The sequence below is a fragment of the Capra hircus genome, chromosome 10 (assembly GCF_001704415.2).
Source record: "Capra hircus breed San Clemente chromosome 10, ASM170441v1, whole genome shotgun sequence".
Classification (NCBI taxonomy): Eukaryota; Metazoa; Chordata; class Mammalia; order Artiodactyla; family Bovidae; genus Capra; species Capra hircus.
In genome coordinates, this window is record NC_030817.1 from 65,938,862 (window position 1) to 65,954,598 (window position 15,737).

The 15,737-nt window shown below is 37.5% G+C and overlaps 1 protein-coding gene across 9 annotated transcripts in view; it reads right to left on the reverse strand.

Moving 5' to 3' along the window:
- Positions 1–15,737, reverse strand: part of MGA (MGA, MAX dimerization protein) — a 150,550-nt gene that overhangs the window by 45,427 nt on the left and 89,386 nt on the right. For all 9 annotated transcript variants that reach the window (XM_013966997.2, XM_018054415.1, XM_013966999.2 and 6 more), the window contains 4 exons: positions 12,362–12,493; positions 12,045–12,149; positions 10,414–11,081; positions 6,300–6,648 (listed from right to left, as the gene is read on the reverse strand). In XM_013966997.2, coding sequence (XP_013822451.1) covers positions 6,300–6,648; positions 10,414–11,081; positions 12,045–12,149; positions 12,362–12,493 — 1,254 coding nt within the window. The remainder of the gene's footprint in view (positions 1–6,299; positions 6,649–10,413; positions 11,082–12,044; positions 12,150–12,361; positions 12,494–15,737) is intronic.

Consider the following 15,737-nt stretch of genomic DNA (forward strand, 5'->3'; position numbering starts at 1 on the left):
CAGAACCAAATCTATAGGTCAGTCCGAGGAAAACTGTATCTTACCAAGAATCTTCTGATTCATGAAAACTGTGAACCTCTCCATTTACTTAGGTGGTGCAGTGGTAAACAATCCATCTGAAAATGCGGGAGATGTAAGAGATGTGGGTTTGATCCCTGGGTTGGGAAGATCCCCTGGAGAACATGGCAACCCACTCCAGCATTCTTACCTGGAGAATCCCACAGACAGAGGAACCTGGCAGGCCACACAGTCACAGGCTTGCAAAGAGTCAGACACGACTGAAGTGACTTAGCACGCATGCATGCACTCAGCACTTTTTAGTATAAAGGATTTTCTTTTTTTTGCAACTTTAGTCAGATTTATCCTTAAGCATTTCATTTCCTTGTATACTATTTTAAATGGTTTTTTAAACTTCAATTTCAAGTTGTTCACTGGCATATATACAAATATACTGTATCTTGATATTGTTGAATGTTGTAACCTCACTAAACTAACTTATACTTCTAGTAGTTTTGTAGATTTCCTAGAATTCCCCTATCTACGAAAAAGCCAATTTTATTTCTTCTTTTCCAACCTGGATTCATTTTCTTTTTCATGCCTTACTGGCTGGCTAGGCTGTATGATGTTAAACAGACATAATGAAAGAGAAATCTTCTTCATTCCTAATCTCTGGGAGAAAGTACTCAGCCTTGTACCAAAATTAGTATGTTGGCTGCTAAGATTTTTACAGATGCTCCTTATCTGGTTGAGAAAATTTCTTTCTATTGCTAGTGTGCTTAAGGACTTTCATCAGAAATGGATTTTCCCAATTTTTCAAAATATCTATTGAAATCATATGATATACATATATATATATTTAAAGTCTGTTATAAAAAAGAAAAAGTTTGTTATGGTAATGGTGAACTACACTAATTATTTTCAGATGTCAAACCAATCCTGCAGACCTGGGATAAATCCCACTAAGCCACGACACATTTATCCTTAAAATATACATAGATGTGACCTGCTAAATTTTTATTTATAATTTTTATATATGTTCATAACTAGTTTGAGTATTAGGGTAACACTGGTCTCACAGAATGAAACCATTTTATGGATTGCTTGTAGAGACTGGATATTATTTCTTCCTTAAACAGTTTTGCAGATGTCACCATGAAGATATCTGAAACGAGCGTCACTGTGGGAGTTTTCATTACAAGTTCACAGGTATAGGGCTAAGCAATTATTTCTTCTTCATGAGTCTGGCAGCTTTGCAGTCTTTCAAAAAAACTTTTTCATTTCATCTAAGTTGTCCAATTTATTGATATAAAGTTGTTTCTAATATTTCCTTATTATCCTTTGAAAGTCTGTAGTAATGTCACTTCTCATTCCTGATATTGATAATTGGTGTATTCTCCGTTTTTCCTAATCAGTTTCCTACAGATATCAATTTTACTGATCTTCTCTTTACATCAAGTTAACTTGCAGGTACACATTTCCAACAAAATTCGAAGCAGGCTGAGAAAGCAGGAATACCAGATTTTTATCCTTTGTCATGGTACCACCCCACAGTAGGTAAGTGGTGCTTTTATACCATCTGCAGTATTTTTAGACAAACAAAAGAGTAAACAGGTGATAAGAGTGAAGGCCAAATTTCAGAAATCGTATCTTACACAGTAGAAAAAAACACAAAGATTTGGGAAACTTGGGTTCAAATCCCTATTGCTCACTTAACAGCAATGTGACCTTGAGGAACAAGCCACTCAAATGCTTAAGCACTCAATTAGTGTATTTGTAAAATGGAGAAACCTCCTTATCACGAAAAGTTGCAAGATTTAAATAACATAACCCTTACAGAGTGCCCTTCATAAAAACTATCTAATAATGTTAGCATCCCTCTGTCCACATCAATGAATTAATGGGCTGCTAATCACAGAAAAAAATTTAAGTCTATTATAATGACCAAAAAAAGCAATTGTTAAATACCTAAATTTCACACATCAAAAACACTAATTTTTAATTTATATATTAACTGTAGAATAAATTCAAAAACACTAAAAACTCAAACTATACAAAATGACACAAAAATGAAAGGCAAATCTTCCACCACACCGTGTCACAGTCCCGTAAGTGACTACTTTCAACCATTTGTATTCAGTTTTGGTGGTTATCTCAATAATTCTAAATGAAACATTTTATACTCAACTCCAAGATTTTAGCATTGGCTAGGGACTCAGTGTCATGAAAGATAACGAAATTAGCATCCTAAACTTGTTCCACATCTCAACTTCTATCAGCTATAGAGCTGCTGCTGCTAAGTCACTTCAGTCGTGTCTGACTCTGTGCAACCCCATAGACGGCAGCCCACCAGGCTCACCCATCCCTGGGATTCTCCAGGCAAGAACACTGGAGTGGGTTGCCATTTCCTTCTCCAATGCATGAAAGTGAAAAGTGAAAGTGAAGTCGCTCAGTCGTGTCCGACTCTTGGCGACCCCATGGACTGCAGCCTACCAGCCTCCTCCGCCCATGGGATTCTCCAGGCAAGAGTACTGGAGTGGGGTGCCACTGCCTTCTCCAGCTATAGAGCTACAATGGAAGGTGGATTCCCATTATCATGGTTTGTGGTACTAATTTCTATCCTAAAAATTTGGAACTTAAACAATTTTTATGTGCCAATTCTAAAAATCAAAACATCCATACATCTGCTTAGTCAATTATGCTTACGTGATCAATCCTTGTGAAAGAAAGTGAAAGTAGCTCAACTGTGTTTGATCCTTTGGTACTCCATGGACTGTATAGTCCATGGAATTCTCCAGGCCAGAATACTGGAGGGGGCAGCCTTTCTCTTCTCCAGGTGATCTTCGCAACCCAGAAACCCAGGTCTCCCGCATTGTAGGCAGATTCTTTACCAGCGGAGCTACAAGGGAAGCCCAACAATACTGGAGTGGGTAGCTTATCCCTTCTCCAGGGGATCTTCCCAACCCAGGAATCAAACTGGGGTCTCCTGCACTGCAGGCAGATTCTTTACCCCACTATGAGGGAAGCCCTATCAATCCTTGTAGAATCAACTAATGTGACTGACCCCTAAGGAGAAGAAAATGTAATCAGTTCTATATCACTAAATCTGTTCAAACTGTCGAACAGATTCTCTTTTCTTATTAATTAATATTATTATTATTATTCATGCAGCATGTGGGATCTTAGTTCCCAGTTCAGGGACTGAACCAGTGTTCCCCACAATGGAAGGTGGATTCCCATCCAGTAGACTAATAGGGAAGTCCTTCTTTTCTTAACTCTTCATTGCTTGAAACTTACCAAAAACTGTACCAGTTCATACAATAGTTGGACCATAATTCTCCTGTACAAATTTTTTCCTTCCTGTGTTTTCAATTCTTTTTTTAATTGATGAAGTTGGCATATACTTTCACCTAATCATGAATCATCCAGGCTCTTAACCATGTCATTTCTTAAAATAAAATAAAACTAATATACTCTTAAAGGTAGTCTTCTCAGCATCTTCTGATTTTTCTATTTTAAATTAGTCTGCTTGCTTTATAGTCTTGCTCTATAGTAGTCATCCTAAGATTGTTTATCTTGAGCTGTGTTCATAACTCACTAGAAATTATCTCATGTTTCTTGAATTTTTTTTTTTTTTCATTTTCTGGAGCACAACCGCAAGAAAGTAACCAAGAATCTGTAAGAGATCAACTTCTTGCATCCTGATGTTTTACTATATCTCTATTTCATGCATAATTATAAATTACGGTTTATAATTTGGCCAAGAGTGTTAGATTAAAAATTCATCCAATCCCTATTCAACTCTGACTTTAAGAATATTACTCAAACATCCAGTGCTATTGATGATCTCTTTGACACCAAAGTGATTCGAAATCCTTCCTAGTAGAAGTGGCTTCTTCTAAAAAGAGTTCAGGACATACTCTTCACTCTCAGTGTTCTGAAATGTCAGGAGTGCGTGTCTACATAGATTCACCTGAAAATCCTTAACTGCCTGGTATTCAGTGGCCCCTTAAATCAGAAATGTCATGTGCTTCAGCTTTGAGACATTTTCTATCACTTCTTTCTATTCTATTCTACTCAACCCTACTACTTTTATTTATTTATTTTTGGCCACACCACAAAGAATACAGGATCTTAGTTCCCTGACCAGGGATCAAACCTGTGCCCCTTGACGTGGAAGCATGGAGTTTTAACCACTGCACCACCAGGGAAGGCCCTCTACCATCATTTCTTCCAGTAATTTCTCTTTCATTTTCTCCTAACTTTCTCCAACTCCTTTTAATCATCAGCAATTTTTTTCTCGTTTTCCACCTATCTTTTTGCAAAACACTGATAGATTTCAACCTCTTCCAGTTTCTATATTTACCTTTATTTTCAGTCTCAACAACACTTCTGCCTCCAAGAACTCTTCCCTATTTCTACTCCTTTTACAGAGCAATCATTACAAAAATATCTTCCCTCCTTTCCCCATTGCTCCTAGAACATAGCAGACAATGTCTTTTATTAAGGACTATCCCAGTGAGAAAACCAAAATATACTTCAATAATTGGCTGGCTTCTGGAGTTCAATTCTAATTAAGATACAGGGTAAAGTCTCTACCAAGAAAACAAAGTAATAAACTTAACAGATATACAGTATTCCTCCTGCTGCTGTTTTTGTAACTTACTTCCATTGCTTTGAAATGGAAAAGTATTGCTGTTAAGTGCAAGATGGGGGTAAACTCAACAAGGAGATATGGGAAAAACTAAATTAATAACTTTGTATTATATTTCATTCTAAACTTTAAAATCTTATTTACAAGAAGTTCATGAAGGTAGAGTACCTTATTTGAATACTGAAATAGCAATTAGAACAGCCTGACACTGGTCACAAAGTAAACAGCAGAAACTAAAAACAGACCCAAACACTGGTATATTTTCATTTCCTGTATCACAGATGACATTTTAAACCAATAAGTAAAATACTTATTCTCAACAAGTAATAGTACAACTGGCTAGCCATCTGAGAGAGAAATGATGCCCTACTCCAAATCTCATATAAATTCCAGATATAGTAACAACTTAATTTTAAGACCATTTATTAATCTAATTTTTTTAAATCTTGAGGATAGAGAAAGACTTTCTAAGTAAGATTCCAAAGAACCAAAATCATAAAAAAAGAGACTACCAGACTTAACCATGTAATCTCAGATTTTCCTTCGCCTAAGGGAGATGGGAAGAACTCTGAAGAAAATTAAAATGTAAATTACAAAATTACAACCTGGAAAAAATAAAACTCTTGGAAATATACAGGAAAAATACAAAGCCACTCCAATAAAAGTTAGCAAAGAATTTGAAAAAGCCATTTACAGTTTATGACATGTTCAATAAACCTATCACTATAGAAATATAAATTTAAGAAAAGACATCAGTTTCTGCCTATCAGTTTTAATATCTAACAAGAATATAGAACTGGCACTATCCAACTAGTGGTAATTGTATAGTTGGTACAATTGTAGCAACATTTTAAAATGTTTAAAAATCCTCATTGTCAGAGCAATTCCACTTTTAATAGCCTATACTGAACATGAATGTTCGTCACCATACTATTTGAAAACCGAGAAAAGCTAAATATCCAACCAAAAGAACTGTAATAATACAAAGCTATTAAAACTAAAATTATAGAGCTGCAATTGTTAATACAGAAAGCAGAATATGATTTTATGATAAGAAAGTTATAAAAGTTACTATATATATGGAAGTTTCATTTCTATAAAAAATATATATGCATACATGCAGATGAACAGAAAATACTGGAAGAATACATATCAAAATATTAATCATCCAATCTGACTGAAGAAAGTAAACGGCAAATAATAGCAAATGTAAACATAAACTGCCAAAAATGGAATATTAACCCTCTAATAAACTAAGGGTTTCCCTGGTGACTCAAACACTAAAGAATCTACCAATAAACTAAGAAGCAAGAAACTCTCTAATTACGTGGTGAAATTAGTCAATCTATGTAAACAAAACAAAAAGATACAGTATAAAAAGAAAAACTGAAATTGAGAGAAGATTCGAATTTAACATGGAAGAGCTATCTTCAAGAGAAAATTCCAATTTAAAAAAAGCATATGAGTTCAAGTCTGTGTACGTCACACATGCCATATACAAAGAGCATTTTAAGAATAATAATTAAATCCTTATGAGATCACTGATTAAGAAGATTAAAGCAATTTATATCTGAGATACATTTTCAAATAATCATACTATTTAAAAAAGAAAAAACCTGTACTGTCTTAATTCTTAATTGATACTCACTGTACTCTAGTTTCTTTCTCTTCTTTTTCTCTTTCAATTGTTCTTCCTCTTCTTTGACTCCCTCTTCTCCTTCTTCTTTTTGCTCCTCTCCCAAATTATCATAAAATACTGGATCACGATGAGCACTCTTCTTCTGGAAATGCTTAGTTTTGGATCCCCCTTTAACAAGCACAACTTTTCTTTTCAAACAGGTGCAGCCAAACATGCAGTCTGGTCGGCGGCAGTGAGCAGGCTGGCGCTTCTCCAAAGCTAGACTTGAACATACACACCCCAACCGACAGAAGTCATTGTTACATGGAGGGGCTCGTTTCCTTATGATCGTGTGGATGGGTTTAGTTTTGAGAGACGCCTAAAATTAAGAGTAGAAAATTATAAATCTACTAAATCATCCCCTAACAAGTTACGATCATATACTCGTCTGCCGCATTCTATTCTGAGCACTCAGTACAAACAGTAAAAGATTAGTGCAGATTCAGAAGACAAAGTAGGAATAAAACCAGAAGTCTGAGCTATCTCCCATTCTAAAATGCATAGCACAGATAAGAGAACAGATATTTTAATTACTGTTAGCGTTAGTCACTCAGTCAGGTCCGACTCTCTGCGATCCCATGGACTGCCAGGCTCCTCTGTCCATGGGATTCTCCAGGCAAGATACTAGAGTAGATTGCCATTCCCTTCTCCAGTATTTTAATTAATTATGAGCCAAAATATCAACAAGGATGAATTTATTCTCAATAGACATCACACATAATGCTATAGAGCAGGGGTTGACCAACTTAAAGCCCAGGGACCAGATTCAGTCTGCTTCCTAGGTAAAGTTTCATTGGAACACAGCCGGGTCCACTCATTTACATAACATCTATGGCATTACAATAGCAGAGTTGAGAAACTGCAACAGAGACTGTAAGGCCTACAAAGCCAAAAGTATCTACTATCTACCCCTTTACAGAAATTGTTTACTGACCCTTGCTCAATGGTAATTAATAAACGGAGAATAGAATAATACATGCGTAACTAAAATCAGATTGATTATATATTCTTTGTAGCCAAAGACGGAGAAGCTCAATACAGTCAGCAAAAACAAGACCAGGAGCTGACTGTGGCTCAGATTATGAACTTCTTTTTGCCAAATTCAGAATTAAATTGAAGAAAGTGGAGAAAACCACTAGACCATTCAGCTATGACCTAAATCAAAGCCCTTATGACTATACAGTGGAAGTGAGAAATAGATAAGGGACTACATCTGATAGAGTGCCTGATGAACTATGGACGGAGGTTCGTGACATTGTACAGGAGACAGGAATCAAGATCATCCCCAAGAAAAAGAAATGAAAAAAAGCAAAATGGCTCTCTGAGGAGGCCTTACAAATAGCTGTGAAAAGACGGGAAGAGAAAAGCAAAGAAGAAAAGGAAATATATAAGCATCTGAATGCGGAGTTCCAGAGAATAGCAAGGAGAGATAAGAAAGCCTTTCTCAGCAATCATTGCAAGAAATAGAGGAAAACAATAGAATGAGAAAGACTAGAGATCTCTTCAAGAAAATTAGACATACCAAGGGAACATTTCATGCAAAGATGGGCTCAATAAAGGACAGAAATGGTATGGACCTAACAGAAGCAGAAGATATTAAGAGGTGGCAAGAATACACAGAAAAACCGTACAAAAAAGATCTTCACAACCAAGATAATCACAATGGTGTGATCACTCACCTAGAGCCAGACATCTTGGAATGTGAAGTCAAATGGGCCTTAGAAAGCATTACTACGAACAAACCTAGTGGAGGTGATGGAATTCCAGTTGAGCTATTTCAACTCCTGAAAGATGATGCTGTGAAAGTGCTGCACTCAATATGCCAGCAAGTTTGGAAAACTCAGCAGTGGCCACAGGACTGGAAAAGGTCAGTTTTCATTCCAATCCCAAAGAGAGGCAATGCCAAAGAATGCTCCAACTACCACACAATTGCACTCATCTCACATGCTAGTAAAGTGATGCTTAAAATTCTCCAAGCCAGGCTTCAGCAATACGTGAACCGTGAACTTCCTGATGTTCAAGCTGCTTTTAGAAAAGGCAGAGGAACCAGAGATCAAATTGCTAACATCCGCTGGATCATCAAAAAAGCGAGAGTTTCAGAAAAACATCTATTTCTGCTTTATTGACTATCCCAAAGCCTTTGACTGTGTGGATCACAATAAACTGTGGAAAATTCTGAAAGAGATGGAATACCAGACCACCTGACCTGCCTCTTGAGAAACCTGTATGCAGGTCAGGAAGCAACAGTTAGAACTGGACATGGAACAATACACTGGTTCCAAATAGGAAAAGGAGTACGTCAAGGCTGTATATCGTCACCCTGCTTATATGCAGAGTACATCATAAACACAGGGCTGGAGGAAGCACAAGCTGGAATCAAGATTGCCTGGAGAAATATCAGTAACTTCAGATATGCAGATGACACCACCCTTATGGCAGAAAGTGAAGAGGAACTAAACAGCCTCTTGATGACAGTGAAAGTGGAGAGTGAAAAAGTTGGCTTAAAGCTCACATTCAGAAAACGAAGATCATGGCGTCTGGTCCCATCACTTCATGGGAAATAGATGGGGAAACAGTGCAAACAGTGGAACAGCTCACTTTATTTTTTTGGGCTCCAAAATCACTGCAAATGGTGATTGCAGCCATGAAATTAAAAGACGCTTACTCCTTGGAAGGAAAGTTATGACTAACCTAGATAGCATATTAAAAAGCAGAGCCATTACTTTGCTAACAAAGGTCCATCTAGTCAAGGCTATGGTTTTTCCAGTGGTCATGTATGGATGTGAGAGTTGGACTATGAAGAAAGCTGAGCACAGAAAAACTGATGCTTTTGAACTGTGATGTTGGAGAAGACTCAAGAGTCCCTTGGACTGCAAGGAGATCTAACCAGTCCATCCTAAAGGAGATCAGTCCTGAATGTTCATTGGAAGGACTGATGTTGAAGCTGAAACTCCAATACTTTGGCCACCTCATGCAAACAGCTGACTCATTGAAAAAGACCCTGATGGTGGGAAAGATTGAGGGCAGGAGAAGAAAGGGACAACAGAGGATGAGATGGTCGGATGCCATCACCGACTCAATGGACATGGGTTTGGGTGGACTCCAGAAGTTGGTGATGGACAGGGAAGCCTGGCGTGCTGTGGTTCATGGGGTTGCAAAGAGTCAAGACACGACTGAGCAACTGAACTGAACTGAAGTCTTTAGGAATGATTGATTATAAAAGATAAAATTTGTATTTAGCCCCAATATCTGATGATCTTCAGCTCTAGAATTTAGTCACAGAATCTAAAATATGCAAGGTAAACTACAGAAATTTCATGACAGAAAACTTATCCACATGCTGCTGTATCATTTCACATGCACCAAGGCTGTAACATACCATTCACCTATGTTACCATAGGTGAATCAACAGTTAATGAAAATTTCTTAACATATAATTTTAAAAAAGACAAAACTATTTTCTCTGTAGGTGAGAATTTGGGGCATTTTCTGGGATGTAATACCTTCTAAGCAGAGTTTTCAAAGCTGTTTTAACAAGCCCAGTAACTGTACTTGCCCACATGCTGGAGAAAGAAATTAGAAATGTTCAGAATAGTTAACTGCCTTTATAAAAGAGAGGGACAATTCAAACACACGATTGTACAGTCTCCCTCTGCTGGCAGGAGGAATCCATACTTGGTGTCTGCTGCTGCTTCGCTTCAGTCGTGTCGACTCGGTACGACCCCATAGACGGCAGCCCACCAGGCTCCTCTGTCCCTGGGATTCTCCAGGCAAGAACACTGGAGTGGGTTGCCATTTCCTTCTCCAATGCATGAAAGTGAAAAGTGAAAGTGAAGTCGCTCAGTCGTGTCCGACTCTTGGCGACCCCATGGACTGCAGCCTACCAGGCACCTCCATCCATGGAATTTTCCAGGCAAGAGTACTGGTGTCTAGTTGATAACAAATGTGGAAGACATTTCCTTAGCTGTCACTAAGGTAACTGAACACCCCATCCTCCTGCCGAAAAGCCCCATTCCCATTTCTCCTAACGACCTAATTCTTTCTCGACAAGATAATATGCTTTTGGAAAACAAAAGGTACCTACTTGAGCCGTAAGCAGAGTTGTTAAGGATACATCTGCTCGCTCTTCAGTGATATAGGTCCTTGGTTTTCCTTCCCAAAGTGCACAGTCTTCCAGATCCATTAGCTTCACTTGAGATTTAGACAAGCCTGGAGGGCGAGATCCCTGTTGTTGTTGCTGTTGCTGCTGCTGCTGGTGTGCCTGCCGCAAACTAATTTGCTTTGGAAATGTATTTTCATCTAAAGTTGGCACAATCAAGTTATTCACCCGGTTTTCTGAGGTGGTGCCTGAAGAATTCTTGGTAATCTTATCTCCTGGAATCATATGAGTGTGTTTCTGCTTTGGGGAAACAGGGTATGGTAAAATGGATTTATAAGATGATTTAGTTCGGCCACTGAAAGTTGCCTGTTTGTTTTGAGACTTTGCCTTTCGAGAGACAGAGGGTACAGAATGAGGTTTCAAAGAGTAAGAGGTAGAAGGGGAAATGGTAGACTGCTTCTTCAGCACACTATCAAGTGTTCGAACATAGCTGGTACTCTTGGTGGGAAGCTGGTATACCACAGGAGACGTGGGAGCATTAGAAGAGAAACCCATGCTTGTTTCCATCAGCTTGCCTTCATTTTCCAAGTATTCATCCAGCTTATCACTGCAAAAAGCAGAACGGTTTTTCAATGGACCTTCAGAATTTCCACCTAGAAATAAAGATAAACAGATACTTAAAGAAATGTAAGACAGATATTTATGTCTCTAGAAAAATACACTTAAAAAGACCAGGAGCTTTCATTTATAAGCTACCAGATCTTCCAAACTGTCCCTCCTCAGAAGTAAGGGAAAAAGTTAAGGGCACAAAAACAGTAGTACAAAATTTAGTTTTTAAGGAACAAGAAAAAGCAAGTTTAACAGAGACAAGCATTACACTATTACAGTGTATAGTAAAGTCGCTCAGTCGTGTCCGACTCTTTGTGATCCCATGGACTGTAGTCTACCAGGCTTCTCTGTCCATGGGATTTTCCAGGCAAGAGTACTGGAGTGGGTGGCCATTTCCTTCTCCAGGGGATCTTCCTGACCCAGGGACCGAACCCAGGTCTCCTGCATTGCAGGCAGACGCTTTACCATCTGAGCCACTAGAAGCTCTATACTATTATAATACTGTACAAAGATTCAAAGAGGAGAAAAATTATACTGAACCAACAATACATTTATCTAGTTAGAGTGTAACTGCAAACAATTGCAGTTTGAAAGGAAAAGCACTAAGAAAGGAGACCAACAGACACACAATCAAAATTTATATTTCAGATTGGATTTAGAAGTTTATTTTGAAGTACTATAATATTACTGGAAATCACTATACAGCTCTGAAGTACACAGTTCTGAAATAATGCTTGACGATGATGCTTTTTATAACTGTAGGAATAGAATGGAAGTGCAGTTTGAAAAGGCTGCAAGGATTATTTAAGTCTGACATGGTTAGGGACTAAAACCCAGGATAGGGACTAGAGGACACAGAAAATGAACAAAAAAAGGCAAGATAATTATTTTCAGTTTATTTTAAAGCATGGAAAGAGATAAAGAAAAATAACCAAGGTTTACTTTTAACAAGAGTCTTTGGCCACATGTTTCAGAATGTATTTTTAAATTTTTAAAAAGCTGATTACCTTCATTCCTAGATGCAGAAGCACTATGAAACTTTCCCCTCCACCCCTTGATCTTGGTGAAATCATTGGTCTTCCCTGTCCTAGAAACAAAGGGAAATCCAGCATCTATAAAAGTAAAAGTAAAAGAGATGATCAAAATTCAAGGAAGCCAATATTTAATATAATATTTACTAAGATTTCATCTAAAATGTATAAATCATAGTTAAGACTCACCACTAGATAAAGGATTTAATTAGAGTATCCTAAATGTCTCTAACAATGGTAGCTTTTTATTTTTATCACAAACTTGTCTGACTTTACAAATACTGTGCACTCACCAGGAGAGGCAGGGTTGGCTCCGGTAAGGTTCCAGAATGGAAAGCTAGTGGCTGGAGCCAAAGGTAGCTGTACTCCCAAGTACTTAAGATCAATGCTCATTGTTGGATCCACTGAATTCAATTTTAAGCCCACTACAAAAAAAAAAAGAATCATATTGGGTATTTTTAAATCTCTGGTTGGGGTGGAGGGGGGAGGGAGGGGTATAATAAAGAATAAGTGGAGACCAGAAATGATGAAATAAAAGTTGAAAGTGGCAGACAGACTTTAAGGTGGCCTTATGATCCTCACTTCCTGGGTATTATATATTTACAAAATCTTCCCCTTTCTATCCTGAACATTGGTGGGCCCTGTGACTTGCTTCTAATCACTGGCAAAATGGATAGGATGTATATGATTATGTATGTATATGTGATAATATAAGAGTGAGTATATCATCCATCCTGCTAGAGCTGCAAGGATAAAAATTCTGCCAACAACCTGAGGGAAACTGGAAGCAGATCCCTCCCCAGTCAAACCTCTGATGAGGAGACAATACTCACATCTTGATTGCAATCCTGTGATACACTAAAAGGAGGACCCAGATAAGCTATGCCCTAACATCTGACCCACAGAACCCTGAGACAGTAAATGTGTTGTTCTAAGGTACTAGGTTTGTAGCAATCTGTTAAGCAGCAATTGATAACTAATACATAAACACAGCAGACTTCAGACCTTTTGTACTTTAATACTTTATAGCCCAGAGATTTTCTAGGACCTCTAATACAAACATGCAATAGTATGAGCGTCTGGCCTGGTGAAGGCTACTAATACTTTAGTTATTATTAAGATATTTATGGTTAATGGAGCCTATAAATATTATGGCTTATCTGTAGGTATTGGAAAAGCATTTATTTTCCTATCTTTTTACCTTTTTTTCTTAACATTTTACATCAAAGATTTGTCTACGTTGACAAGTTTATCTCTACATGATTTATTTTCACTGTTGTACACTATTCCAGATTATGAATGACTCTCATTTATTCACCATTCTCCTCTTGATGAGAATTAAGCTGTTTCCTATTTTAAACTATTACAAAAAATACTGCAGTGTAATTGTACATCTTGTACAAAAAAGTCAATCACAAACATGAACATGTATGAAAGCTTCTCTAGTGCATTTAGCTTTTCCTTATGGCATTTACCTAAGAGTGGAATTGCTATATAATAGGATATGTTCATCTTTAATTTACTGGATACTGTTTGACATATATGTGGCTGCCCAAAATATTCTGAGAACCTTTCCAAAAGCTATTACTTTTCCACATTATAACCCCCACCTTTTCAACGGAGAGGTGTTAAAACACAGATGTAGCCATAAAAGGCTTCAATCTAGAAGAGAGGCCCATAAACAAAGGAATACTACGCAGAATTGTGTTAATGAGGGTGATACTATTTGGCCAAGTTAAGGACTTTTAGAGGTAAAAGTAATCAATGTCCTAGCTGTAGTATACTGTGTTCAGTGTACTATGTTGAATATGGTAGTAACTGTTCAATGTTGTGAGACTGCTTGTATGGGCTCTTAGGGTCTGTTTCTCTGCCTTTCAGGAGATTCTCTCTGTAAATCATCTGATATTCTTTAATAAATTTATATTCTATTTCACCTGCAGAGTGAGTGGGAAATAAGAAAACCGTAATTACATAACAAACTGGAATACACATAAGGTTGCTTATGGCTAGAGGCAACCATTACAGTTATTAATTTCCCGTGGTCTTGTCTGGCCACTCTGAGATCAAGTGTTTCAAGAGCATACCTGTCACACAATCATGGATAACCACATGCAATTCTGCACTAGTTGGGAAGTTGTTGACTAGACTGCCAATCAACTCTCCATTTATACTCTCTCCAACAGCATTAAGAGTCGTTGCTGATTCACATCCTCATCAACATTTCATATCACTGGACTTTTAAAACTGTCCTCATCTTATTGGTATAAATCTATATCCTTTGTTCTTAAATTTGAATTTTTTCTGTTACTAGTGACCAGTTTCTAATTTGGATTTCCTTGTTTGTGCAATTACTGGCTTCATACTACTGAGCAGGAAAGTATTTAACTTAAATTTGAACAAAACTGAAATAAGAAATTCAAGGTATCAACTATTGTAGTATTAACTACTAGAAGTCACAGGTACAGGTTTCCAATAAAAAGCTTACATAGTACTGGTTTCCTGCAAGGTGAAGACATTGGTCAGGTTACAGGCTTCAAGTTCTCTTAAGGTTGATTTGTATATACTCCACAGAAAACTTAATAAACAAAGATGGCAATTTGGCTTTAGTTTATAATTCTAGTTCTTTAAAATAAGTATCATTTTATCATGCTTACTTTAATCACACGTGATTAAAATGAACATCAATAAAGTATTCTCATGTTTCAATCAACTAGGGAGAAACGTGTGTGTGTGTGCTGTCACTGTCAGTCGTGTCCGACTCTGCGACCCTGTGGACTGTAGTCTACCACACTCCTCTGTCCATGGGATTGTCCAGGCAAAAATACTGCAGTGGACTGCCATGCCCGCCTCCAGGGGATCCTCCCAAACCAGGGGTCAAACCCGTGTCTCTTCCATCTCCTGCTTTGGCAGGCAGGTTAATATGGGTCAAAACAACTGTTCTCTAATCCTGACTTTCGGCTAAATTTCTCTTAGCTTCTGCTTTCTCATCAGGGAAATAAGTCTCAATCCACTGCACTGAGTTTTATGTTTTAAGAATTAACTGTACCTCCTCTTTGAAATGCTCTGCAATACAGATGAGGACAGAGATCAAAGACATTTCCCAGACCTCATGGAGCTTTTGTGTTGTTTTCCCAACTGACTCATTAGTAGTTACAATAGGGTAAATAAATCCGGTGAGAGGCAAATGGAATGATACTTGAAAAGGCCAAGGCAACCTGGTAAAACTGTACAGAGAGTCTACTTATTAAATTAGAATAAGTAGGAATTAACTAGGAAAGGTGGGGAGGGACAGCAGGGTGGAACCAGAGTGGAGCAGAATGCAAAATACTGCAGAAATTCAAGTGACACTGAATCCTAAACAAAGGACAAAATCAGATACTATAGTGTTTTGAGAAGAGAAACATATTATTATTAAAGACAAAAACTACTTGAGCCTACAGAGAAAACAGAAAGAAAGGAATTAAGTTGTTAAAAATGTATCTATACAGCCAAATAGGTAGGTAGACATGCAAAATCTAGACCAGGACAATCAAATTTGCAGAGTTTTCCCTGCATATCTTCTTGTCTGCATTTGCTAATATTTTGAACTGCCATCTTCCCCCAAAAGGTGTACCAAGTGATTCTAAAAATATCAACAAAAAGATCAAATTAATTTTAAGTATACTTATC